The 27806-nt window shown below is 40.6% G+C and overlaps 3 protein-coding genes across 11 annotated transcripts in view; all 3 read left to right on the plus strand.

The window, feature by feature from the left end:
- ddr2a (discoidin domain receptor tyrosine kinase 2a) overlaps window positions 1-14315 on the plus strand; it is a 31587-nt gene extending 17272 nt beyond the window's left edge. Inside the window, exons 3-17 of one of the 6 annotated variants that reach the window (XM_040052668.1) lie at window positions 4650-4752; window positions 5298-5529; window positions 5782-5929; window positions 7126-7228; window positions 8127-8310; window positions 8395-8635; window positions 9063-9122; window positions 9547-9683; window positions 9772-9985; window positions 10071-10303; window positions 10397-10524; window positions 10631-10828; window positions 10914-11148; window positions 11645-11794; window positions 12619-14315. In XM_040052668.1, coding sequence (XP_039908602.1) covers window positions 4650-4752; window positions 5298-5529; window positions 5782-5929; window positions 7126-7228; window positions 8127-8310; window positions 8395-8635; window positions 9063-9122; window positions 9547-9683; window positions 9772-9985; window positions 10071-10303; window positions 10397-10524; window positions 10631-10828; window positions 10914-11148; window positions 11645-11794; window positions 12619-12750 — 2498 coding nt within the window. In that variant the 3' untranslated portion in view covers window positions 12751-14315. Of the gene's footprint in view, window positions 1-4649; window positions 4753-5297; window positions 5530-5781; window positions 5930-7125; window positions 7229-8126; window positions 8311-8394; window positions 8636-9062; window positions 9123-9546; window positions 9684-9771; window positions 10004-10070; window positions 10304-10396; window positions 10525-10630; window positions 10829-10913; window positions 11149-11644; window positions 11795-12618 lie in introns of all 6 variants that reach the window. The other 5 variants (XM_040052671.1, XM_040052670.1, XM_040052673.1 and 2 more) reach the window with 5 other exon arrangements.
- Window positions 14316-14442: 127 nt separating this feature from the next.
- hsd17b7 (hydroxysteroid (17-beta) dehydrogenase 7) lies at window positions 14443-18264 on the plus strand. The gene is made up of 9 exons (XM_040052681.1): window positions 14443-14622; window positions 14844-15050; window positions 15170-15262; window positions 15401-15515; window positions 16483-16677; window positions 16790-16903; window positions 16982-17038; window positions 17117-17215; window positions 17308-18264. The coding sequence occupies exons 1-9, from the start codon at window positions 14588-14590 to the stop codon at window positions 17413-17415; spliced, it is 1023 nt and encodes a 340-aa protein (XP_039908615.1). The 5' UTR covers window positions 14443-14587; the 3' UTR covers window positions 17416-18264.
- Window positions 18265-20884: 2620 nt separating this feature from the next.
- serbp1a (SERPINE1 mRNA binding protein 1a) lies at window positions 20885-26984 on the plus strand. Of its 4 annotated transcripts, none has more exons than XM_040052679.1 (9): window positions 20885-21253; window positions 22566-22749; window positions 23382-23522; window positions 23674-23742; window positions 23958-24032; window positions 24160-24331; window positions 24965-25009; window positions 25138-25326; window positions 25637-26984. In XM_040052679.1, the coding sequence occupies exons 1-9, from the start codon at window positions 20998-21000 to the stop codon at window positions 25691-25693; spliced, it is 1188 nt and encodes a 395-aa protein (XP_039908613.1). In that variant the 5' UTR covers window positions 20885-20997; the 3' UTR covers window positions 25694-26984. The 4 variants fall into 4 exon arrangements, with proteins under 4 accessions (XP_039908613.1, XP_039908610.1, XP_039908612.1 ...); XM_040052676.1 differs by having other exon boundaries at window positions 20886-21253; window positions 23671-23742; XM_040052678.1 differs by having other exon boundaries at window positions 20888-21253; window positions 23671-23742; window positions 24163-24331.
- The last annotated feature ends 822 nt before the right edge of the window (window positions 26985-27806 follow it).

The following is a 27806-nucleotide window of genomic DNA, read 5'->3' on the forward strand; positions in this document are numbered from 1 at the left end:
CACATAAGGGGAGTGGGGTATGTGTCCATACATCCAAATGCACACACTGGACTGCCCCCACAACTCACCCCGGGGGTCACCTCTGAGTGGGTCGGGTAGATAAATAAACAAAGCAAAAACCAACATTTGGAAGAGCGGTCACACATCCGGCAGGGCGTACTGAAACCCGCCTCTTTCTCGCTCTGACTCTCTCTGGGATGTGGTTAAAGGGTCTGATAATGGCTCCTGTTTCATTCGTTGCGTCTTGGGCAATTTCACCTCAAAATGGTCACTGAAAGTATTCTCTTAACTTTTGACTGTGTTTCATAGCAGAGACAGTTAAAGTAAATAACAAGAGCTGCTGTGCTTTGCTCACTCACTCTCCACCTCAGTGTCTGTTTACACTCTTCACCTCTGTGCGAACGAGGCTCTGCTGGCATTCAAAAGTGCGGGAGCGCCAACCACCTCAAACCCCCTAATCTAGCTGGACTGAGCTGCCACAAAAGGACAGATTTCAGCTACATGTCAGTCTGAAACCAGTGATTACTATTCATCGTTTGTTTTCAAACAGTGTAGTTCTTTGACTGGATTGGGATTCGTGTATTACACATCTCTGCAGTTCATCTTGAAGGAGGTTTGATTATTTTTTCCCCTTTACTCCAGCTGTCATTCGTGCAGTTCGAGCACCTGAAATTGTTTTGTAATTATGCATCTAAGGATACCACTAATTTACTTGGAACATGAGACGAGTAGGATGGTTTTGGTTGATGTGGTCTGTTTATTGCCACAGCGATCTGGTGCATGGAGAGAAATTGTAGGAGGGGAGGGATATAAACAGTAGGGGATAAATGATGCGGGATGGAGTGAGGAGGGCAGCAAAGGTTAGTGAGGACAAGATGAGAGGAGGTCAGAGGAGGTAAATGTAGACATCTGGAAGAGTTTTTGTTTGTGCTTCCTTCACCGTGTCACTGCCAAAACGAAGCTTTCATGCGTGTTTGTGGTTTCATCTACTCTTGCTCTTTTGTGTATCTGTGCGCGCTCCAACTTCCAAAACGTAAGGCGTCTCCCCATCTCGACTATTAAGCAAATATTTGGAGGAGATTAGGATCAGAGGAAGAAAGAATAACAGGGAGACATAAAGAGCAAGAGGAGGACACAGGAGGCCTTGGACCTCAAGCTCTTGCTGGCATCTTCTCAAAGGGTTTTTTTGTGAAACAAGGGGCCAGGCGAACTTGATCAGACTCCCTTTAACTTCCACCTCCAACCTAGCTAAAGGCTGCGACCTGATGCTATCACATATGCAGAAATCAAATTTTTCAAAGACTCTTTCATACATGGTTCAAAACAGGTTGCATGGTGGTCATATCCTATTAGGTGGAATTAGTCTAGGAGCCAAACATAGTATCTCTCCCAACCTGTCAAGAGTGCCCCTTTTTTGGCCTCTGAAAACACCCATAAATCGCTTAATTCATTCAGAGGCGTATAAAAGTTAATAGATGCCATGTTGGCTGGATCACGCTCAGTTAGCCTCTAGCTCACTGAGTCTTAATGAGATGAAGATTTTGTAAAGCATGCTGTTAACTTTAATCTCTTTTAACCACTCAGATGGTCAGAGGAGAGCAAGGAGGGACCACACAGGATGGGACACAGGGGAGAGAGGAAGAAAGGAGCTTGAGGGGGTGGAGGGCCATGTAGGAAACGATGGGCATAATGGTTTTATTGACCGCACAGTGGGGGCACCAGTCACTCTGACCATAGACACACACACACACACATGCATAGAATAACTCAATCCTCATGTGCTTGATACCAGTGCTGTTTTCACTGGCAGAAACACCGAATGGATACAGCTTATTATTTCAATAAGGAACCACAATTTGAGGGCACAGAGTGTGTAGTCGTGTGTGTATGCGCATGCATATGTGTGCAGTCCTCCCACAGCACTACCCCACCCCTTCGTCCAGCACTATCCATCAAGTTTTTCAGGTTTCTTGACAGAAGCTGGGAATGAAATATTTCTGTCTGGTGAATGTTTGAGTACGAGTTTGAATTTTCATCACCGTCGAGCACTGCGGAGGGTCTGGGGAGAGTTAGGGGAGACGTTTGCTTAACAGTGTGATAACTGATTTAAGTACAGGAGGTGGACAGTCTCCCAGAAAATTCCTGCTTAAAAAGAAACACTTAAGTAGAAGTGGTCCTCTTATCAAGTTAAAAAATACCGTGATGATATGTTGGTGCGACTGCAGGTTTAACAGAGGTGGAACGAGTTAGACTAGAAGATTGATACAATATTTACTGCTGTTTGTAAAGACATGGCCAAGAGATATTTAGCTTTGAGTCTTCTTAAAGTGGACTTATTCTAGTTTCTCTTATTTTGATCATATATATTGTTAGTAAGCTTGTGTACAAAAGCACATACTCTAGACTGAGAAAATTTAGCTCCTAATCAGTGGTTTTAAACGGATTTCTGCTCATTGAGAGTGGATGTCCTTAAAATGATTATTTCAGACACACAGCTCTGGCTGTGAGCACAGAAGTGCCATAAACCTGCTTTTTTTCTAGCCTTCTGCTTGTGAGGGGCGGCCAATCAGTGGGTGAACTGACCGGCTATAGCAAAGACCATCATGAGGATTATTCTAACTACAAGGAACCTCTACTAAATTCCAAGAATTCAAAAATAGCTGGGCTGAAAAACCTTTCATTTTTTAAACAAGAGGATATATTGAGGTTGAGCTAAATGTATTAGTGTTTTTAAAGCTAACTGTTTTTTTTTTTTCAAAGGGCTGATAAAAATGGGTGACAAACAAAGAGAAAACAACCCAATAAAGAGTGTCTTACCAAGGTGGTGGGTGGCTCTACTGGAAGCTTGGAAAAACATTTTTCCATTTTTCTGTCATGACAGTGCTTTTGGTGGTGGAAAGCACTGTCACTGGTCCACAGTCTCCTGTGGGTGTTCAGTTTGGTTAGGGTCTGATTACTGGAAAGGCCAGAGAGTGTGATTTACATTGTGCACATATCAAACTGTTCAGTGACACCCTCGCACCCAATCGTCACACTGAGAAAACCACTCACATCTGAGTTTGGATTAGCCAAGTAATATAGTTAAATATTACTCCACTATGAAAACACAATTGTCTGTGTCAGTGTTTTAGTATTTTCTTTCATTAATGCATCAATATGTAGGCAGCTTCTTTATATATGTATCATTATGCTTTATATCTGATGTTGTCATTCTTTAAAATGTCATTCTGCCAAGACACACATGTGGAATATGGATTCATTTCCAACATAGGCAGCAAGACACAGGAACACAGAAGGCAAACACAAAGAGGACATTTAATGCTGATAGTCCATACCCAGTTATTCAGAAAGTAAATCCAGGGACTTCAAATATACAGAAAACCAAGCTCAGAGAATATACAGCTAAATATACAATGTGACAAAGGAAGGCTGAGACAATACATACATATATACAGAAGAGGTAATGAGGGAAGAGAACACAGTTGGGGAACTAAACAAAGCTGAAAACAATCAAGACAATGGGCAGGTGTAGTAAAACTAGACAAAATACAGAAAGCTAAACATTGACCAAAATAAAATGGGAAATAAAGACTAAACGAGAAAAAAACTAACTTGACACAGGAGATGAGAAGGAAAACAGGAACACTGAAAGTAAAAGGGCAAACACAGAGTGATAGAGGGACAGAGAAGGAGCATAGAGGTGAAATTAATTTAAAAATAAATGCCACCAAATGTAACAAAGACTCAACAAATAAAGGAACGCAAACAGACCTCAGTCTTAAACAGCAAAAGTAGGAAATAGACCATAAAGAGCCCATACAAAGCATCGGAAAATAAACAAGGCTTCTAAGCACAAGATAATTTAAAAAAATACCTTAATGAATAGAAAGCTAAGTGCAAACTAGACACACACACACACACAAACCCAATCAAAAAGACAAACTAAAAAGCAAGACTCAAATGACAGGCTAAATATAAAGTAGGACCACCAGGAAGGTATAATAAATAAAACAGAAAGCTAAATTTAAACAAAAGTGAAGAACAAAACCCAAACAAAATATGAATCATGCTCAAAACAAAAGAAAACATGAGCTCACAAAAACTCAAAACCGATGACAAAAGAAACTGTAGCTAAAGACACAGAGCAACTTGAGTGCTGTTAAAAATACACAATTTCAGAGTAGATAAACAAAATTACAAAAAATGTTAGACTGCAAACATTTCCTGACTAAAGTAGCTGAGTATATGTACTAAGTTACTTTCTGCAAGTTGTGTAATTCTAACCAATCTGGTTTCCATTTTTCCCTCATCAGAATTTTTAATAGGCTGAAAAAAAGGAAACCAGTGGAAAAATCATATTTTCCTGCTTGCGTCGTTACCAAAATGCTACTGTGTAACTCTGGCCTTTTCATAATTGCATAATCAAAAGTGGACTCACAGCAAGTTAAAAGAGAATTACTGCTTTCACAAGTGCTAGTAAAGAGAAAAAGCTTCTCATTGACAGCAGTACTTGTAATCAGCAACCCCCATCCCCCCGCCACATGCACCCCACTGGCTCGGTGGTGTTTATGGCTGAGAAAACATCAGGCTGCTTTGTCTGTCTGCTTGCATATTTGTGATTTCAATTGATGGATGTTGTGGTGTTTCAGGTGTGTGCCGGTATCCTCTGGGGATGTCAGGAGGACAGATACAGGATGAGGACATTTCTGCTTCTAGTCAGTGGTCTGAATCCACAGCTGCAAGATACGGCAGGTAGGTATCTCTCTACAAACTCTTACATACGTGTTTCATGGCATGTGTACCCTGATAATGAGTGAGTGTGTGTGTATATGTGTGGGTGGTTTATCCTGCAAGGTGCCTGTGCCTGTTTATTTGCAGTTAACCACAGACTGGGGTATCAGTTCTAACCTACAGCCGCATGATTGTGTGTCTGTGTGTGTGTCTGCTCTAGAACTTGGGTGGCCCTCAGTAAGTATCAGGATAATGATGTAATATACTTTCCCCATCCATCCTGGCTGGAGTTTCAGTCTTGCCCAGCGCCGTCTTTCCTGTGCCAGGCCCCTGCCTGAAATTAACACTTTAAGATGAATTTACGATGCAGCCTTTCACCAAAAGTGTTTTCATAGCAGGCTGCAGGAACTGAAATCCAACACTGAACTCACTTTTACTTTCCTCTCACCTTTTTCTTCTCTGTCAAGTCCTAACGTTTCTGCTCCGTTGCTCCCTTTCCGGCTGTAATTCTAATGTGCACATCTACTATTATTTGTCTTTCTCTCTCCCTCCATTTATTTCTCCAGGTTGGACTTTGAGGAGGGCGATGGCGCGTGGTGTCCGGAGATAACAGTGGAGCCAGACAACCTGAAGGAGTTCCTGCAGATTGACCTGCGCTCCCTCCACTTTATCACGCTCGTGGGCACCCAAGGTCGTCACGCAGGAGGCATGGGTAATGAGTTCGCCCAGATGTACAAGATCAAGTACAGTCGTGATGGCAGTCGCTGGATCTCGTGGAGAAACAGACAGGGCAAGCAGGTAAATGCACCATAGAGTTTGTCCTCTGCAGTAAATCAGGTGAAATTACATCTTTTTCTGGTTTGGCAGTCATATCTATTTGGACCTTTACAGCAAATGATAACGCTGTACTGATTTTACCCTTTTAGTGCCTCTCATTACTTGGACCTATTATGACTGCGTTTAAAGTGATGCAATGGCTTTGCTATCTATAAACTCTGTGACTCTCAGTCATTAGTGTCTGCCATAACAGTGCATTTGTTTGACCTCCAGGTGATCGAGGGAAACAGAAACGCCTACGACATTGTCCTCAAGGACCTCGAACCGCCCATAATTGCTCGCTATGTCCGCTTCATGCCAGTCACAGACCACTCCATGAATGTCTGCATGAGAGTGGAGCTCTATGGCTGTGAATGGCTGGGTAAGTGGTGGATCAGGTGGAAGGGAAAACCGTGCAGAGGGAAAAGTGGGAAATATAATGAATAATGTGCAAAGAACTGTAAAGGCAATTCAACAAATCCTCTTCATCTTTGAGCCCATAAAGATAGAGAGGATCAGCTGAGGATCTGTTGCTTTTTAATGACAGGCAGGGCAGTGTCTGAAAAACACTGGTGCCCTTAATGAGTATATGGCAAGGAAAATATTAAACATCTACTTTATAGGCACTTTAGTCCCTTTACGTGGTAACTTTTTTTTATTAATCAGTGAAAAAAGAGCCAACGTGTACTTTTTAAAGCACTTTTTCTCTGTCTCTGCTCCCTTAAATATTATGCAAAAATCAATGCCCAAAACCAGCTTTAAAACTGGCACAAATGCCATGATGTATTATTTTGAGACCCTGCATGCTTCTTATGCTCATGTGAACACATCCTTGTTTAAAATTCACGTGTATAGCTAATGAATCAATAAAAAGCTGGTTAATTAATGACATTACTCCTGCAAATGCACTTTCAGTTTTGATTAAATGCATTGAACTACAATATTGAATAAACCTTTGACGTATTTTGCCATATTTTTTTACACAGTCCCATGAAAAAGGTGCCTTTGTTGAAACATTTCCAGAGTTTAGTGCATGAAATAATACTGCATGGCTGAATAGGTTTTGAATATGAAGTAGTGAAATGTTTGTGAAGCAGACTTTGTTGGTCATGTTAGCAGATTGTTTTGCTCGCATGAGGAAGACAAAGAAAAAAAGAAAGCAACTGCTTTTTAAAAGTCACTTTACCTCCAGCGTGTTAGAAGCTTTAAGGGGGTGTCTTAAAGTAAAAGTGCTATTCAGTCGGTTTTGTTCATTCCTTGTGCTTCCTTTAAGTCCTTCTTTTCTCAGCGCTGGCAAAACAGTCCCGTTTCTCCCATACTGCTCCTAAACATTACATTTATATTCTTCGTTTCCTTGTTCTGCCTCTTCATCGAGGACTATTACTGCTACCAAAGTGGAAAATTCCACCCGTCTCTTGTGACGCTTGACATTTTGGTAAAAATCTGAACTACAATGTAAAACAAACTTTGTGGTTTTCAACAAAGGCTTTCTGCATGACGTGAATGATGGATCTCATAAAAGTCCATGGGATTCTCACTTAAAAAAAGAGAAAAGAATAATTTTTCTTTGCTTTGCAGACGGCCTTGTTTCATACAACGTTCCAGTGGGAGAACAGATGAATTTGCCCGCTTATCCTGTTTATCTCAATGACTCTGTGTATGATGGAGCGATCATCTACAGGTGTGTGACTGTTTAATGTATTGGGGTTTTTTTTTTTTGTCATTTTCCTCCATCACACACAACCCTCTCACTTTACATCCACCCTCTTACAATCCTCCCCTTTGCCATGTTGTTGTCCAGTTTCTATGGTGACAGCAGAGACAGACAGTGGTGAGTGGGCCATGGTGGTTTACTGTTAGGCAATACCTCATGGGAATAATTGAGTCAAGCCCGCTCACACAGTTACAAAACCAGATTGAACCAATCTGAGTATTTTGTTGACATTCATGTTTGGGTTATGGTAGGGTGAATAATCTCCTCCATGACACAAAGCTTCTTTTCTCTGTCAAGGAAAAAGGGCAGAGGGAAAAGAAAATGGACCATATTACAATATCAAAGCCAAAAGCCAAAGATTAAAAAATGATTTATGCAATGCTGCCACCTAGCGCTGGATCAACATATGAAAAGTGTTCCTACTAGGGCTAGTTAACCTTTCCAAAAATGATTTATTTTTGCCCTTCAGATTTATATTGTGATATAATTTGTATTATCCAGTGCATAATAGTTCTCTCTTCAAAACAATGCCTGTAGCTTTTTGGCATTTGAAACATGATATTTTACTCTCAAGATTCATTGTTGTATTGTTTTTTATTTATTTAATTTAAATATAGTGACGTCCTTAGTTACAACCCAAACACAAATACCTTTGGATCAAGTGGAATTTCTTCTGAGTTAATCACACCACATGTCACATTGACCTCTTCCCCAAATGTTTTAATCTCTCGGCTAAATGCAGTGAAAAGACGTTTCTTCAACTTCTGTTTTAGTAACCAGTTGTAGTAACAGTTATTCTTCAGTATGAGGCTCCATAGAATTTAAGATCGGAGCATTAAGCATGCTCTACCTCTCTGTTTCTCAGTATGACAGAGGGCTTGGGCCAGCTGACTGATGGAGTGTGTGGCCTGGACGATTTTACAGTAAGTCATGAACGCAATGGATGGCCAGGATATGACTACGTGGGCTGGAACAATGAGAGCTTCCCGAGTGGATTTGTAGAAATAATGTTTGAGTTTGACCGCATACGAAACTTTACCACGATGAAGGTGAGGTTCGTGATCAGAAAAGCTGAAATTATCCATGACTGTTCAGCTCCACACATCTCACCGGGTGGCTTTTTCCCCGCTCAGGTCCACTGCAACAACATGTTCTCGAGACATGTCAAAGCCTTCCGTCAGGTGGTTTGTTACTTCCGCTCTGACTCCGACTGGGAGGCCACGCCGCTCTCCTTCAGCCCAGCGGCGGATGAGAAGAATCCGACTGCCCGCTTCGTCATCGTCAACCTGGCTAATCACATGGCCAGTGCCATCAAGTGCCAGTTCTATTTCGCTGATGCCTGGATGCTGTTCAGCGAGATCACCTTCCAGTCAGGTACACATTTGAGAGCTGTGTGATGCTCTCTGCTAGTCTGTTATGTATTTAGAATAGGTTTGTAAAATGGATCATGCTCATTTCAAGCTCTGTGTTTTTATTGATTAAAGTACTTTCATATGGTTAAAAAAAGTACTTATCCCATACTGGGATTTTATAGTGGGCTTTGTGCAGCCCTTTCTTCAATCCACTGTCTGAAACAAGTAGCTTTCACTCCTGCCTCATATAAGCCTGCCTTCTTCTGATTGGCTGCCCCTCGTTTGACTTCTGCAAATAGCACCAGGTGCTTGAGGGCACCACTTCCTCTCTTTGCAAGTCTGGAATTACTGAAAAAATACTAAATACTACTATTTTCTCACTATGCTTTAATAAAAAGTTGACAAGCTCGGCTAATTTCCGATCAACTCTGTGCCATCTGCCCTTTCAGACACAGCCATGTACAACACAACGCTGGCTCCACCCGAGCAAACACCTAACACACCACCAGGTTAGTGCAATACTCACCTCACTTACACTAATAATACACCTATCAGTTACAAAATCTGTGGCAACACCCAACGACATTGGTCTGAGCATTTGGCAGTGATAATGAATGCACCAACACAGCATGCAAACTATCAAGGGTTTAACTTACTGATGTCTCTTTGCTGTTTTCTTATTCCAATCAATGAAAAGCAATTGAGATTTATTATTATTTGTTTACTTCCATGTTTCATTTGCATTTTACAAACTGATTTAAGCAGGTTTTAGATATGCAGTGCCGTAAATGGACATTTTCACGAAATTAATGTTAACTAACCCTCAAAAGCAGGTCCGTCCAGCTGTCATAGGGTGAAAGGCCTGGGCTGGTCTGCAAGAGCACACTCCCTTCAAAATCTTCAACTCTTGCCTCTCTCTCTGTTTCACTGCAGAAGATGACCCCACACACAAAGTAGATGACAGCAACACCCGCATTCTGATTGGCTGTTTAGTGGCCATTATCTTTATCCTTGTAGCCATAATTGTGATTATGCTGTGGAGGCAGGTGTGGCAGAAGATGCTGGAGAAGGTGAGCACACGGTTTGTGCATTTCAACTGAAGCTTTCTTCTGAGAAGCGGTCAGTTCTGTTTCTTCACCTCTATATCTTTTATTTCAGGCCTCTCGTCAGATGCTGGATGACGAACTAACTACTAGTTTGTCAATACAGAGTGAAACACTGGGCTACCACACCCACAACCAGTCGAATACAACCAATGCACAGGAGTCTAATTCCACCTATGAGCACATCTTTCCTCTCGGTCCAGACTACCAGGAACCTTCGCGCCTCATAAGTAAGCTGCCGGAGTTTTCACAGAGAACAGAAGAGCCCAGTAAGCAGGCAAACACGGGTACTTACAAATTCAAATGTATTTTTATTCATTTGCACTGATTTATAGTTACCACGTTGCATTTCAGGTTCGACCAGCACTTCTGCTTCTAAATCCACTGCCTCTTTTGCAGTCCAAGATGGCGTCCCTCACTACGCAGAGGCAGATGTTGTAAACCTACAAGGTGTAACTGGAAGCAACACCTATGCCATCCCTGCAGTAACTATGGACCTGTTGTCAGGGAAGGATGTTGCTGTGGAGGAGTTCCCACGAAAACTGCTCACGTTTAAAGAGAAGCTTGGAGAAGGCCAGTTTGGAGAGGTGCAGGTTACAGCTTTGGTTACAGCTTTGCATAAGATAAAACACAAGTCACGTTTTGAATCTCACTCTCCCCGCTCCCTGTTTCTCTTCTAGGTGCACCTGTGTGAGGCAGAAGGAATGCAGGAGTTTATGAATAAAGAGTTTTTGTTTGACATCACAGAAGATGAGCCCGTCTTGGTGGCTGTGAAGATGCTCCGTTCAGATGCCAATAAAAATGCCAGGTGTGCCGGTGCTTCTTGTACCCTTTAAATGAAATGAAATTGCAAGCGTACATGTGAAGTTTTTATTTTTCTCACCTTTAACTTGCAAATTGTTTTCCATTGGAAGGAATGACTTCCTTAAAGAAATAAAGATCATGTCACGTTTGAAGGACCCCAACATCATTCGCCTCCTAGCTGTGTGCATCCACAGCGACCCTTTCTGCATGATCACAGAGTACATGGAGAACGGAGATCTCAACCAGTTCTTGTCCCGCCACGAACCAGAGGGACATCTTGCTCTGCTTAGCAATGCACCTACTGTGAGGTAGGAAGGGGGCTAATATATGCAAACACATGTAAACATGATTTTCAAGCAAATTATATGAATATTTATTCTCTCTCTTCCCCAGCTTCAGTAATCTCTGCTACATGGCCACTCAGATAGCCTCGGGGATGAAGTACCTATCCTCACTTAACTTTGTTCATCGAGACTTGGCCACACGAAACTGTCTGGTGGGCAAAAAGTACACAATAAAGATAGCTGACTTTGGCATGAGCAGAAACCTGTACAGTGGGGACTACTATCGCATCCAGGGCCGGGCAGTGCTGCCTATACGCTGGATGTCATGGGAAAGCATCCTGCTGGTGAGGACTTCCTGCAAAAACATCACTTTATTCAACTGTTACTGATAAATTGTAAATTGATATCTAATTAAACTTTAGTAAATACTTAATTTAGTATAAAAGAAAACAATTATATGATAATTCATATACCATAGATTGTCGGTTATTTCTATGACATTATGTATAAAATGTTTTATAGGGATGATATACTGTATTATTTTTTTCTACTGACACTGAAACAAAAATTTAGTATTTGTTGATACATGTTATTGTGATTGTTACTCATCAGTGTTGCCAATTTCAGCTGAAACAACAATCGTGTGATTTACGTCACCAACACCTCATCTGTCTACTTATCTGTCTAATGCTCTATTTATTTGTCTACTTGTAAAACAGATAGCAGATAGCTTTCAAGTCAATTACTGATTAGTAAACATTATCAGTTTAAATGCTGTTATTTGTACAGTGATAATTAAAAAGTAGAAAAAAAACATGTTTGCAATCTTCTGCTTTGCAGGGGAAGTTCACCACAGCCAGCGATGTTTGGGCCTTCGGGGTGACCCTGTGGGAGATACTAAACTTCTGCAAGGAACAGCCCTACTCTCAGCTCACTGATGAGCAGGTGATAGAAAACACGGGAGAGTTTTTCAGGGACCAGAAACGACAGGTGAGGGCTGCCAGAAGCATTTTGTCATTGTTTCTTTTTAAATAAGAAAAATGTAGTTATTATCAGTATTTTTGAACAAAACAAAAAAATAAGAAATTAAACAAACTGTTTTACGACAAAGAATTCAATTAAAATGGGAAAAACACAAATTAATGAATGAAAAGGAGTTAGCAGAAGCTTTATCCTATTCTAAAGGAAAATAAATTTCTCACTGGATTTCACCAAACAAACACCAAGTACTACATACCCATACCTTCACACAGTAGGTCATTTATGGAGATATTAGGGAATGATGATGTAAATGTATTAGTTTTGATATGAGATATATTTAGTTTGGTTTCAGATATTTATTTCCATATTGTTTTAATGAGCCTTCTAACAAAATGTTGTTCTCTCTTATTCACTAAAGGTAGCTACAGCAAATAGATCTATATATTCGATTTAGCATATTTTTTACACCAGATGCCTCCTGACACAATCCTTCTATGGATTTGTGTCTCCTCATGAGCTAATGGAGCCACTAGTCTAAAAATCACAGCTGAAAATCTAGTTTGATACAATTCTTTCTAATTTCATAAATTTGACTTCATTTTTTTATTTGCCAGTGTCAATCAACACCTCCACAGTGTATTTCTTGTTAGCCATAAACTTCTATTAGTTCCATTGTTACAGCCATTGAGGTGAATGTGTTTGCTCTGAACCCAAAGTGTAAGTTATTTAATAAATTGTATTTTTCAATTAAAGGAAACAGCTAAACAGTCTAAAGTGCTAAAACAGTAAACTCTTTTGATTCCCTGAGTTAATATCTCATCCATATTGTGCAGATCTACCTGCCTCAACCTGTGTTGTGCCCGGACTCACTCTACAAGATTATGCTGAGCTGCTGGAGGAGGAATGCAAAAGAACGGCCGTCCTTCCAGGAGATACACAGGGCCATCTTGGAAATACAATCTTAAGCCAGTGCAGTGTTAAAGACAGTGATTCCCAGTCTGCTCATCTCTGGAAGTAAATGAAAATATGGCAATAACAGCAGACATTATCCAGGTTTAAGCTTGTCTCTGTAGAGTAACAGGGTTGGGGGCACTATGTACTACCCAAAAGAGTGAGTGTGTGTCAGTTATTAGCAAAAACAAGTTGGCTAAGATGTTTTATAGGCATACAAATATTCCTCAAAAAAACCAGTGCTGTTTTATACTACGCTATTCTTCAAACATGCTTAAGAACATGACCTAAGGCTCTGACTCATGTCGATGAAGCCTAATTTAATGTAGCAAGTGACATTTGGCACTTTTGAAAATATATTTTAATTGCATTTGTTAATGTTGGTTTAAATTTCCTATGTTACAGCAATTTTCATATTGACAACAAAACTAATGCAACTGAACTCTCTAGTGTTTTCTCTTGGAAGACTGCTTGAATGTAGAGGAGGAAAGTCCAGAAAAACCATCACTGTTACAGTTCATCTTATCTCAAGTATCTAATCGCCACACATTTAGATTGACGAGAATAACAAGGAAATACCATCTTTTACATCTCCTTGACGTGGTTTCAACATTAAATGTATATGACTCTGTATTTTAAACAGATAATTCTAAATCTCAAATATCAATATTTTGTATTAGTATTTATATGTTAATATGTGTTTGTTCCGTTGGTTTTGTTTGTGCATTAATATGCTCTTTATTTGGAGTATTGTATTTGATGCAATGCAATAATTCTCTAGGTTACATTTTGGATTTCTACGTTATCTTTTATCCTGCTGCAAACTGTTGAGTTGATCATACACTAAGCTCTAAACCATTGTGATTGATAATCGATGAGATATTGGAAGATGCTTATCAGCAATCCAGGCCGCGTTGGTTCAACAGTATGTGTTTACAGTCAGTGTCATTGGAAAGATGTTACTGAGAGTGCTGTGGATGTTGAACAAATGACAGAGAAAATAAGTCTTTTTTTGAAAGCAGATTAAATGTAGGTATTCATCCTAAATGGTGTGTTTGACAAGAACCATAAGATGCCTATGAGTGAACGCTTTCACTGTAGTTTATACAAGCAAATGAAAAATAAATATCTGATGAGTCATCTACAGGTTTAGCTTTCTGCAGTTGGCTTTTTCTTCTGTATTATTTCCTCTTCGATTTGTTTGTTTGTCCACGTCTGTGCTGACTTTCAGATAGTTTAACTGTGTTTACAGGCTTTGCTTTTGCAGGTCTTTGTCCCTCTTTGTAAATCAAGAGAAAGCTCAGATCATTGCCCTTTCAACTTATCCCTATCTGGGCAAAGACATTCTACAAATTAAATCTGATATTTGGTTTAAAGATACATTTGTGAAGCTTGCAGATGTTCTCACAAGACAAAGAAAGCATTTCATGGCATTCTCCATCAGCTCAGTGCAGGCAGATGAAGTCCTAATATGTTGAGATTCATTTCATCTTTGTACTCAAATGTTTAAGTGAGAATATTTTATATATTTCTGTAAGCAAAAGTTGTTCATTAAATAAAAATTAAACTGGAAATTGAATCTGTTTGAGAGCTTTTGTCTTATTCATGAACAGAGCTGAATATTTCATGCCGTGTCTGAGTGGGCTGTCCCTAAAGATGATCAGCTGACAACCATGTGGATCTTATTGGCGGAGTGCTGCTACAGCATCCAATCAGAACTCAGAGGTGGGGCGAAAACTGTTACTTCACAGATCAGGAAATCATTCTTAGGACTTTGAACGGATCAACTGACTTAAAAGAACATTTGGCAGCAAATGTAGTTTTCTATATTGGCAGTTTGAAGTTAACAGGATGAATAAGGTGATTTTGGTAACAGGAGCCAATAGGTAATCACTGTTTTTGTTTTTTAAATGATAACCTTCAAATCAGGAAACTTTATATGTTCAGTGAACTTACTACTAGTTATATTACAAAAATGTTTGACTAAATGTCATTTTTGCAGTGAATTTAATCCACAGTATTAAAAAGTAATACTGTAGTAAAGTATTGTTGTAAGTAGTAGTAGTAGTAAATACTAGTAGTAATAGTAATATGGATTTCCCTGCAGTGGCATTGGCCTGGCACTGTGTGAGCGTCTCCTTTCAGTGGACACAGAGGGTCTCCAGCTTTGTCTGGCCTGCAGGAACATGCGCAGGGCTGAAGCTGCTCGCTCAGCTCTCCTCACCTCTCACCCCAAAGCCCAGGTGGCCCTGCTGCAGGTGGACACCAGCAGCATCTCCTCCGTCATTAGTGCTGCACAGGAGGTCAAAAAGAGGTGGGAAGATGAACTCAGAAACACAGAAATCAAATCTGTACTTGATAAATCATCACTGATCACCAGTTATGCTGATAGTTCTTTATGTGCTATAGACAACCATTGTTTGTTATCTGCAGGTACGACCGGCTGGACTACCTTTACCTGAATGCAGGAATCATGCCAAATCCACAGTTTGATGTAAATGCCTTTTTCAAAGGCCTCTTTTCCAGGTAAACTAGTAACTCTAGATGTGCCTGAATCCTCAATTTTATCTACAGTGCATCACAGTTTCTTTATATTTCATCATCTTCAACTGTGTCCCATGCTGCATTTCTTTTGCCTCAAATTTCTATAAACCTGTATTGCAGAAATGTCATCACAATGTTTGCCACCGGTGAGGGCATTCTGACACAGCAGGATGGTGTTACCCCAGATGGCCTCCAGGAAGTTTTTATGACAAATCTCTTTGGTCACTTTCTTTTTGTGAGTCACTTTTGTAATTTGGTGTCTGAATAATCTTCATATTTTAGACAGATCTGCTCATAAAATATTGTACTGAGATGTGCTTTGTCATAGTTTTCTGAAGGAAGACTAATTGCTGGTCGGTTGTCCTTGATGAAACAAATATAGGTGATACTGGATCTGTCTGTCACTTAGCAACTATGCTCATTAAAAATTAACAGCACGTACTGCTCTAGCCATAAGGTCACAGCAGGTAATATTCTGCTCACTTTGCATTTTCGGCTAAATTGGGGCTGCCATCAAAGTAACCTTTTCAAAGTTCTTGTTTAAACTTTCAGCAATTATAAAACAGTCTTCAGTGCGCTTAAGAAAACTGTTCACTCTCACTTTTAGACATTTTGGTGGAATCTTCTTAAAATGCTCATTCAGTTTCTTTAAAATCTACATAGATTAGCCACAACATTAAAACCACTGCCAGGCAAAGAGAATAAGGCTGATTCGGCGCTGGCATTTATGTGGAGATTAGTTTGGCACATTCCTCCCATAGAAATGTTTTTGTAGACCAAACAGAGACAGTAATGACACCCAAAACAGAACTGGCCTTCCACCGTAGGACTGTGCACATTGTCAAACCCCCAAAACTGCTTTCGTATGCTTAAAAGAACAGAGTCCAAGGCCTTCAAGATCAATAACTAGAACAAGCCCAGTCAACCCTACAGCCCACTGGACCCTAGGTTCCACTGCCCATACTATTTTGTTAAAGTTATTTTGGTTACTTATATAATATCAGCTGGTTTTAGTGTTATGTCAGATTGCTGCATAAGCATCCAGTTTAATAGACAGATGTGTTTAAGTACATGCAGTAATCTCATCTGTTCTCACACAGTTCACCCAGTTACCTTGGGTTTAGCTTATTCTTTGGACAAACTGCAGTGCAAGTTTTAATTTTATCTTTCTGTAATTTTGTGTTCTGCTTTTAATGATAAAGGTCAGGGAGCTGGAGCCAATGCTGTGCCGTGCAGGCCGGACCTCCCAGCTGGTCTGGACCTCCTCTAGTAATGCTCATCGTTCGGCCTTTAGTCTCGAAGACATTCAACATAAAAAAGGCACTCAGCCTTACAGCTCTTCCAAATATGCCTCTGACCTGCTCAGCCTCACACTCAACACACACTACAATAAACAGGTCAGCTCATGCACCTCACATGCCATGACTGACTCACACCAGAAATTGCATTTCTTTTTTTAAGCTCCTAATATTTTGATGAAAGTGACCCTGGTGCTCGTTATTTTTTTAGGGTTTGTACTCATCTGTGATTTGTCCTGGTTTTGTGATGACCAATCTGACCTACAACATCCTGCCCTCCTTCCCAGCATTCCTCTGGACACTGTTTACGCCTATCTTCTGGCTTGTGAGTGACACAGTTGTTACAAATGCATAGTTGGGTGTTTGGCTCTATCTGAGATGTGTATTTCTTTCAAACTCACAGATAAGAATGTTCACAAACACTTTCACATTGACACCTTATAATGGAGCTGAAGCTCTGGTAAGTAAAACAGAAATTCACACTTCCAACACACAGTTCAGGTGAAATTCATGTTCTCAATTCTGTTCTTATTTTCAGTTTTGGTTATTTAAACAAAAGCCTGAATCGCTGGACCCATATGCAAAGTATCACAGCTTAACATCTGGGCTAGGGAACAACTACACACAGCCCCGTAAGGTACGGCGGGTAAAAATTTACATTAAAAACTAATGTTGAGTCAAAACAGTCTGTAATGTAGTTCCACATATGTCTTCTGTGTCTCTTCACAGATGGACATTGACTTGGAGACATCGGAGTCTTTGTATGAGAAATTACTGCAGCTAGAAAGAGAAGTAAGGAAGAAACTGAAGGACGAACAAAAGGAAAGCCCACCGTGATCCCCCAAATCCTGCAGGATCATCTTGATGCATATCACCCAGTTCTGGATGGAAAACATTTTATTCCCGTCTCACAGGTCTCCTAGGAGGATTATGTGCTCTGGCTGTCAGAAAAATAACACACCTCTACCTGTCACAGCAACCTGCAAGGCTGAATTTTAAGTGGGAACTGATGAGTGTGGTGCATGTTGTGACAGCACACATTTTCATCTAACAATACAAATAAGCACTGCCTGTTGCACTAATTCTTATTCAGAGACTTAACAAATTATCAGAACCTACTAACACAGCTATTAACACAGTTTTGGAGTCTAAATACACAGAAATAAATGTGATCACCACTATGCATTTTCTCCACTTTCTCCAATCTGGTTGTTAATCCCATGGTCCTCACGGCAAAACGCAGTGCAGTCTGACAGCAGACTGTCTGTGTCTTCCCAAAAGTTGATATAGGTACTTCGTGTGAGCCTCTCGGCGGTGTACGGAGGTGCCGGCAGGTGCGCACAAGCGCTCTCGAAATACCTCTCCGGAGGATCTGGGGCAGAAACCCAGCAGCCATCTCCGTGTTCCATTGTTTGGTCTCCAGTCTCGCACTCCTCCTCTGCTCCGCTCAGTTTCGGATTGCAAAAAGCCCAAACCATCCCGCAGAAATAGATGAAAAACGTGCCCATGACCATAATCATGAGCGCGTAGGACTCTATCATAGCTTTGGTGACTGCGGACGTCATTTTGCGCATATACAGGAGTTACTGAACGGACTACCGAAAGTCTGGTCGCGAGGGGGAAGTCAGCAAAAGTGGCATCACCGTTCGAGCTGGACCACTCAGAAACGCGAGACAGATATAGGAAAAAAAAAAATCCCTCGACGATTTAAAGTCGACTATTATGGGAGTTTTTAAGATTCTCAAAATTTCGATATAAACAGTTACTGTTTTTTGTTTTTTTTAAGACTACCAAGGAGAACCAGCAACAAAACACCAATTCTGTTTAATGTGTGGTCTTGCTTTGTGTTCGGTTGTCTTTTCAGCCAATCACAGTATTACATATGCCTATTTAATATTTGCTTATTGGCTACAGGGTATATATATATATATATATATATATATATATATATATATATATATATATATATAATCATACATGAAGCACAACCAAGTTTCCAACTACCACGTGGCACTGCAAAATATAAATGCACATAAAAGTGCAGGAATTTAGAGATCATTTATAACGTGTTTGTTTAATGAAAATATTACAGACAAGACAACATATTAAATGTTGAAACTGGAGAATATTTTTTAAGGTATAGGTTGTTATTTTTAATTTAATCCCAGCAACACATTAAATAAGACTGAGACTGGTGCATGTGTTTAGTCTTACATCATACTAAAACTCTAAATGTTTTCATTTTCTTGATGATGCATGATGCTCAACTACTCACTGTCTCCTTATTAATGTGCCCATTTCTCAATTTCCAAGTAAACAAATACAATATATCAGAACCAGAAACATGGTGGTGAAAATAACTCATTCTGTGCTGTGGAACAGCTGCTGATTAAAAGAAAATGTCACAAAAATGTTGCAGATCATCAAATGCATTTTAATATTAGACAAAGATAATCTCAGTGAATACAAAATGCTGTTTTTAAATGATCATTTCATTTATTAAGGGTTATCCAAACATTCCTGCGCCCATGCATGTGAAAAATTAATTAGTCTCCTTGTTAAATCATGAACTAACTTTTTTTAACCACATTTTTTGTAAAGCTGAGTTCATTTTCACCAACCACACCCAAGCGGGATTATCAGGCCTGTTGAATCACTTAAACAGAACCTGTCTGACAAAGCGAAGTAGGCTAAAAGATTTCAAAAAACAGCACAACATACCACAAATTAAAGAAACTCAGGAACAGCTGAGAAACGAAGTCACTGACATCTATCAGTCTTGAAAGTCTTGCAAAACCATCTCTATGTCTTTGAGGCTCCAACAAACCACAAAGGGACCCATTTTCCATAAATGGATACAACTTGGAACAGTGATTACTTTTAAAATTGAGCTTTTCCTTCCCACTTTTCCTTCTCAATGTCAAAAACATTTCAGTGATCTCCAAGATTTCAAGAGTCAAATATGGTGGTGGTAGTGTGATGGTCTGGAGCAACTTTCCTGCTTCTGGACCTGGATCACTTGTCCTAACTGATGGAATCATAAATGCTGCTCTCTACCAAACAGTCTTAAGGGAGAATGTCTGACCATCAGTTTATGTTCTGAAGCTCAAGAACATTTGGGTTATGCAGCAGAACAATCTGAAAACCATTAGCAAATATACTACTTGAATAGCTCAACTAAACAAGAACAAAATGAAGGTTTTGTCCAAATCTGGACTTAAATCTGATTGCATTTTGTTTTGCCATGACCTTAAAGAACATACACATAAGGTCAGGCCATTTATGCCTGAAAACCCTCCGATGTGACTGAATCGAAACAATTCTGCAAAGAGGGTTGGGCCACATGTCCTCCACAGCGTTCTGAAACACTTATTGCCAGTTATCACAAGCGCTTGATTTTGGTTCTTGCTGCAAAGGGTGGCACAACCAGTTATTAGGTCCAGGGGGTAATTACCTTTTCACACAGGACCAGGTTTATTTGCATAGCTTTCTTAGACTAATACAATAAAACATCATTTTAAACTGATTTTTATATTCACTTGTGTTATGTTTGTGTAAATATTTTTTTTTGATGATCTGAAACATGCAAGTGTGACAGATACGCAAAAAAATAAGTGATCAGGAAGCAGAAAAATAATTTTTAATTGTAGTCCTGTGTTACAGTCTTAAACCACCACAATGCATTTTTGTATAGCACTGTTTGCAGGTTTCCTCACCTACATCAGGCAGTGCTGATAAAGCTATCTCTAAATACAAATGTGAAGTGCTGTTTATACTTGCAGTAGGCTACTTGCCAGCTTTAAACGGGGGCTAGGCCCCGATGTTGTGCGAATGCTTGTTCTGAGCTGTACTAACATACCTATACTCTGTATATTAACTCTACCGTAAACTTAAACTTTAACAATTTAAGTGAAATCTTTGACCACTTCCTTTTGTTTTCCAACAAAACTATAGTGCCTCTATTAAGAGGAGCACCTGCTGTTTCCCTTCGAGATATGTGAGGCAATATATAATAAGCCTGACCAAATATTTGGGCCCTCATTAGTGTGGAAACCAGTCTGCAGTGCTTTTCAAGACAGTTTCGAGGACTGGGGACATTTCTGAAAAGTCAAAACAAGAGCACGCAGTGTAAATGAGGGCACTCATGCTTTATTTTACAGACTACACCGGATAGCAACACTAGCCCCTCTTGCATTGTGGGTAAACGAGTTTCTTCAATTGCCTATCAGTAACTCAGTCTACTGATTTGATCGTCCAAAGAAACTACACACCCCACCCGCGCCAACCCAGAGGTCCCGGATGTCTATCGCGCCGGAAGAGAAGACGGTCCTTTCCCAGCCATCTTGTGGCTTCACCTAGCGAAGCGCTCGCACCAAGCCTCGTAGAATCGGAGGAAAATCCTGCTGAAGGGGCGCCATCATGCCCGGACAAATGCAAGAAGGTTTTGGCTGTGCCATAACCAATCGGTTCGACCAGTTATTTGACGATGAGTCGGATCCGTTTGAGCTGCTGAAGCAAGCCGAAGTAAAGAAGAAGAAGGAGGCTTCTGCCCCTGGTGCCGCCAAGACTGCAGCCCAGGCTGCCAAGCAGCCTAAAAAGGAGTCTCAGAAAGAGAGAAAGGCCCCCTTGACCGATAAGAAGGAGGAGACCCAGGCCGTCCCGCTCAAGAAAGATGGTAAAATATAATTTTCACGTTTCATGTCTCGCACAGTTAAAGCAGATGCTTAACATTGAGCTAACAGGCTAAGCTGCTTGATTACTAGCTAGCAATGGTTCACAAGCCACCCTCCCCGTGACATGCGGTCCACATGGCTGTTGTGTGCCCCTGCTGGCTGTCATTTACCCGAACAATGACATTTAAACAAACGTGTTCTGCAGTGGGATCCGTTGGGCTTAAAAAATTTGCTGCCCGACGTGTTTTGGCTTGCCCTCCCCCCTCCAGTGGGCCTTGTTGAGCGGGTAGAACCTGAAAGCCTGACTGGCCGGGGGTGTATCTCCGGGTTTATACGTTTATGCTTGCCACGATGGGCTTCCAGAGACCCCTACTTGTGGCTGAGCTGACCCAGAAAGCAGTTTTTAGGAAGCAGTTAATTATTTTAAAAATAAAAGAAAAATATCGTTCTATATATTAATGTCAGGCGCTTTAAGGAGAAGGAAGTTTAGCACGTGCAATGATTGAAGTAACGTAATATGAGTACATGTGTACGCTCGTGGCGGATCGGCAGGTGGATTGGACCTCGGAGCCTGCACTGCTCTCGCGCGGATGAACCTCGTGGTTGTAGTGTGGGGCGTGTTAAAGTACAGGCTCTTAAACCGCCACTTCCCATTGGCGCATAATGCAGCCGCGATGCACGCGGTCGACGTACATTCACAGCGCTTGTATCTCCGGTTTCCATTTTCCCCCAGATATTTAATTGTCATATATAACATCATGTATAGTTAACAAGTCATTCAATATATTTTTGTTTTACAACTTGTTTGTCTTAAATTTTCCAGCGTCAGGATTTGACCTAGTTCCAGGAGGTTAGTTTGCCATTATCTTCACTTCAGGCTGCCAAGTAGGCTCATATCTGTTTGCAAGAGAGAAGATGAGACAGGTGCGCTGACTATGGTGCAACCAGCTGCTCCTGTGTAGTGGTGGATGTCTATTTTGGTAGCTGGTGAGTTAAGCAATGGGTGGGTGGTGTTGTGTCACACTGGGTCAGTGGCAATTAGATGTGCCATACAGGGTTAAACACTGTGTAGGTGTTAATTCACATGGCTGGCCTGTGAAAGGAAGGAGTAACGAGTGATTAAGTTATCAGATGGCTTTCCAGGTTAGAAAACAAAAGTAGGTCAACTTCCTTTGCATGTTAATTGGAATTATTTGCTCCACTTAAACACAACAAACACATCTTCTTTGTCTTTTATCACACTCAGCATTTGGTCCCAATCTGTCACTTTCACTGCTAATGGTCATCTGATCCTCCTGTTGTGGTCAATCCTAGGTGCTGGAATGAGGAGGATGGGCCGGAAGCCGGAGGGTGAGGGGTCCAGACCCCAGGGCGGCCAGGGAGAAGGACGCCCCGCAACAGACAGACGGCCAGCGGACAGGCGGCCACCTCGCCGCTTCGAGAGGCCTGCTGGCGATTCTGGCGAGAAGCCTGAGGGTGGTGAATTTTCAGTGGAGAAGTGAGTTTGTTTTCTGAGCAGACTAATTTCCAACAGGGTGTCTTCTGCTTTCACAAAATAGTTGTCATTATTGGGTGGGACTACAACTGTTTAGGCGTTTTTTACCATGATAAGAGACTGTAGTCTTGCCCAAACTGCGGCAGGCACATATATCTTATTGTCACAAAAATCTGTGTAGGAAACTGAAAAAAATAAAGTCATCTGCAAATCAACTTTTAAGTAGCTACTATCAGGATTTTTATAAACCTTTAAAAAAAAAAAAAAAAAAAAATCAGTTGTATGTGCAGTCCCACTCAGTTGTATGGAGTCTTACAGGGAGCTTTAGGTCATTGCTCAGCTGATCGATTCACTTTCATATTCTCAGTTTTTGTTTACAGCAGGCAGCAGGAAAAGAAAAAACAACAAAAAAACCAAGCAAACAGAAAGCTTAGCACCAAGCAGTAGACACAGTTAGCTGTTCAGGACTCCCTCAGGAGTTTGTAGAAACCAAAACCGGAGATAAGAGTGTTATGTTGTAATGGTGAAAACTTGTTTTTACTGCCCCCAACTGGACAATAAAAATGTTTTCCCCATTGGCTAAGGACCTTGGCCAGACTGTGATTGTAACAGTTGTTCTGCATTGATTTCTTTAGGCCCGTCAGCGACAGGCCAATGAGGGGACGTGGTGGCGGTAGGGGAGGCCGCGGAGGCAGGGGTCGCGGCATGGGTCGCAGCGATGGCTTTGATTCCCGAGGAAAACGTGAATTTGATCGGCACAGCGGCAGTGACAAATCGTAAGTAATATTTTTTTTTTTTTTCCGCTCACAGTTCTTATATATCGCTTCATTGAAATACCCTTAATGCATCTGGTCTTAAGACCTTTGTGTGTGTTGTGATGCAGTGATCATGTTATGATCCTGGCTAATCCAGATGTTGTTTCAGTAGTTTGAAAGGAGAAGAGAAGCGTGGTGGAAGTGGATCTCACAACTGGGGCACCGTTAAGGATGAACTGAAGTAAGTTCTTACTTTAGGAACAGAAGAAACTTCTGTGATAGTTAAATAACACCTTTACGCTTTGATAGCGATAACTCTCTCGTCTGCAAGAGATTAAATGATCTATTAGTATGCCATTCTTAGGTGACACATGTGCTGTTCTGGGTAAAGCTTGCTAAAATTGATGCATGCAGAGCAATCCTCATTTTCATGGCTTCCCTGCCCCCTCCTTGCAGTGAGCTTGACCAATCAAACGTCACTGAAGAAAACCCTGAAGGAGAGGAGCATCCAGCTGCCGACTCTGAGAACAAGTAATTTTTTTCACCTTCACAACTTTTGATGTGCATTTTGTAGCCACACATGCACATCCATACTAAATCAGTTACACTGAAAGACGGTGTTATTAATTCTAACGCTTATCTGGGTGTGTTCATGTTGAAGGGAGAATGAGGTTGAAGAAGTGAAGGAAGAAGGCCCCAAGGAGATGACTCTGGATGAATGGAAGGCCATGCAGGACAAGGACCGCGCCAAGGTAGAATTCAACATCCGCAAGCCCAACGAGGGAGCTGATTGGAACAAAGGATTTGTGCTCCACAAGTCCAAGGCAGAAGTGAGTAAAAACAAAAGGTCTGCTCTCGGTTGGAGAAATTATTTGTTGCTACATTTTAACAGGTATCCAGTATTCAAGAATTATTCTTCCAATGTAGTATATTGACACTTCCAAAATAGGTGAGACAACAGCTTAGCCAGGAATTAGGGAAGATTATGGAAACTCCCATGTGTTGGAGGTTATGTTAAATATTCTTTCTCCGTGAGATGAAACTGACTTTAATAGTGTTGCACCGGTGCAAAAGGTTTTCATGGCTGCACTTCAAAGTCAGAACTTCAACATAGAACAGGAAGTAGTTGTACTTATCAGACAATGATGCAAGTTTTATTTTTGCAATATGCCTTTAAAAAAAAAAAAAAAAAGTGAATCGGAGTGTTGTGCAAAATTGTATTAGTCAGTATTCACTTTCTAAGGCAGTACTCCATCTTAGGATTTTCAGTCAATGTGCAGAACATGTCACTAAAACTGGGTTTGACATTATAGGTGTGAGTCATAAATTTTTAACGGGAATCGACAGGATGTTTTTATATTAACTGTATTATCTTATTAAGAGATTTGAATTTGTTGGTGGAAGCACATTATTTTGATCAGTGTGTTAATGTTGGCTTGTGTCTTTGTACCTGTCCACTGCAGGATAAGAAGGGTGATCTGATTGAACCTGAGGTTGATGAGCAGAAGGTAAAATTTCTACAGTTGCATGTACTCTGAGTATATGAAATCCAGACATGCATGCTAGCAGAAAATTTATGTTGCAGATATACCAAAACAATAAAACTTAATTTTTAACCCTTGTTTTTGTAATTTAGGGAGATGATGAGCACCATTGCAGGAAGCCAGCCAATGACATTACGTCACAGCTGGAGATCAACTTTGGAGACCTGGGCCGTCCAGGCCGTGGACGTGGTGGACCACGTGGTGGCCGTGGAGGTGGAGGTGGAGGTGGTCGTGGCCGCGGCGAAGCCACCAGGCCAATGCGTGGTGGAAGGTCTGACAAGGTAAGGGGCATTAAGCACAGCTTAGTTGCTGTTATATCAGCAACAACCAGGTTTATGCGCAGGAAGTTGGGATGCACAACACGAAATGTTTAAATTACCAGTGATTCTGATATTTGCTCTTTTTGTCATTTAGAACGTCCTTTTTTATAGAAGTGGTACAGCCCTTCATTTAAAGAACAGATTGCCCTCTGCTGTTAAATCATTTTACGACTGATGGCAAGTCAATTTATTTCTGTATTATTGCAGTGGACCATTTCCATTAATCAGTCATCTTTTCTAACTTGTACTTGTTGTCCACCTTTTCTAACAGTCATCTACGTCTGTGCCAAACGTGGACGACCCAGAGGCCTTCCCAGCCCTGGCTTAAGCCATGGTTGCTAATCCTCAGGCCTACAGGAGCCTCCTGAGCACCTCCACTACGAGGCTTGCATGTTCCTGGATCCTTCAGCAGAGTGAACCAATGGAGAAGACTGTCATTTACTATGACACTCAATGTGAGGACTGAGTTTTACCCAATAAAAACAAAACGAAGATGGAAAAAAAAAACAGAAATTAACAAAAAAAACAAAAAAATAAAAGGACTTCTTGCTACTCTGGAGCAACTTATTGGTAGAGGTTTTGTACTTGGAAACAAAGTAGCAGGGATGTTTTCATACAGTATTTTTTTCAGAGGTTATGCATTGTCCATTGATAAATTTTTGTAATTGCTGCTTGAAAATATGCATTTTGAAAGAGTATCTTTAGTGTGGTGTGTGCCATTGCTTTCTCGCTTTAAACTAGGCACTGTGGAGCTCCAACCCAAGCTCATAAGCTCTGACACACCAGGTATTTCAGATGACGTTACAGCTTCAGTCATTGAGATTTATGGATTTTTTTTTTCTTTAGCACTGGGATATTGTTTTATATTTTGTACAGGAGGTCTATTCTTGTATGATCTTCAGCCTGTAAATCGTAACTATTTTCATAGATTCTTTCAGAGACTGTATTTCACATGGTGCAAATAGGATGCACCTTGATCTTTGGTCAAAAGGTGCTACCTATCTTTGAATGCATTGATGAAATGGCGCCTAAATCTGAATTTAAGGTTCTTTTTGTACTGAAGATGTTTCGAAGGAGTAACATTAGGTCATTTTGGAGGAGCACGCTGGTGATGACTCTTAAATTTGCGCTGATCATGAAACTTTGGTCAGGTGAATTTATTAGCAGCTCAAAGATATTTCACATTTTCTCGTTACTTGTTATTTGAAGTGCAATCCTCGGTCTAATGCATCTTCCTCCTTGCCCATTTCATCTTTGATCACTGGCCATGTGCGAGTCAATTAATGCCTTTCTTTTTACTTTAGAGCGATAAGGGGAGGAAGTGTTTTTACACAGTTGAGATTTGACCCTCTCCAACTGTTTACACACTCCACTCTGGTATCCTTTTACAGATGTAAACTCAGCCCAGCTTCAGTTTGTTTCTGCAGTCTGTTCTGTGCTGATATTTTCCTCCACTGTTGACTTGCCCTGTAGCTTCCACAGTGGCACCACTGCATAATTGCTCTGAAAGAAATACAGTTGTCCATTGTGTGGAACAACAGAAGTTCTCTACAAATGTGTGAATTCTAGCCCTGCTATTGGAGACCTCTGTCGGTAAATAAAGGTGGTCGATAAATTTTTTTGCATTGTCTTTTCTTTTTTTTTGTCCTGCCTGCACAAAGGCACTATTATTTTACGCTTTTGCTGTACATTTTTTTTAAATTCCCTTTTGACCGCATCACTTTTTAAATGTATGCTACCACTGTGTTCAATTAGGGGGACCTGTTATGATATCTAGCTGTTTTTTCACCTTGCCCTACTAGGCTAGTGTTGCATTATTAACTCTAGTCATTTGACTTGCGCTGGACCTTAGTGTAGCCCCTCAGTTTTCTGAAACAACCTGCTTTCTTCACTCCTTTAGGCCAGTTTTGTCCTGAAGGTTGGCTTTTGCAAACAAAAGATGTGAACAAATTGGCTGCCTGTGCACAGACCCAGCGTGGTGTCTGGGATAATCATTTGATGCTAATTTGCTGAGATGAAGCCAGAAGTCCTTATAGTCTGAAACCTAACATGTAGATCAGATTGCATCCTGTATTTTTGGCTCTGGAGTTACTATTACATACAGAAACATTTTTAAAACCCTGACCATGTTTGAAATGAGTTTGTAGAGAGATACTTTAATTGTCCCTGAAGGGAAATTGTTGCTACTGCTTTTAAAGAATGCAGTTTGTTGGGGAAAGACAGCTTTTGTGTTTTTGCTGCAAGTGCAATACTCAGATATTTGTTAATGATGAGCAGACTTTGAGCTTTAATTTGAGCAATTTAACAAAAGTATTTCATTAACTGTTTTAATAAATAATAGGCCCTTTTTTCAGAGGCTCAAAATTAGACTGCTTTAAATCTAAATATATACATATATATATATATATATATATATATATATATATATATATATACATATA

Source organism: Simochromis diagramma, unplaced genomic scaffold (genome assembly GCF_900408965.1).
Source record: "Simochromis diagramma unplaced genomic scaffold, fSimDia1.1 OVJJ01000419.1, whole genome shotgun sequence".
Taxonomy (NCBI): Eukaryota; Metazoa; Chordata; class Actinopteri; order Cichliformes; family Cichlidae; genus Simochromis; species Simochromis diagramma.

Bases quoted from the DNA above. Each gene is read 5' to 3' on its own strand.
- hsd17b7 (XM_040052681.1), top strand. From the start codon at position 14,588: ATGAATAAGGTGATTTTGGTAACAGGAGCCAATAG. The intron at 15,051-15,169 runs GTGGGAAGATGA...TGTTATCTGCAG, and splicing joins GCACAGGAGGTCAAAAAGAG to GTACGACCGGCTGGACTACC. The intron at 17,216-17,307 runs GTACGGCGGGTA...GTCTCTTCACAG, and splicing joins ACTACACACAGCCCCGTAAG to ATGGACATTGACTTGGAGAC.
- serbp1a (XM_040052676.1), top strand. From the start codon at position 20,998: ATGCCCGGACAAATGCAAGAAGGTTTTGGCTGTGCCATAACCAATCGG. The intron at 24,033-24,159 runs GTAATTTTTTTC...GTGTTCATGTTG, and splicing joins GCTGCCGACTCTGAGAACAA to AAGGGAGAATGAGGTTGAAG. The intron at 25,010-25,137 runs GTAAAATTTCTA...TTTGTAATTTAG, and splicing joins CTGAGGTTGATGAGCAGAAG to GGAGATGATGAGCACCATTG.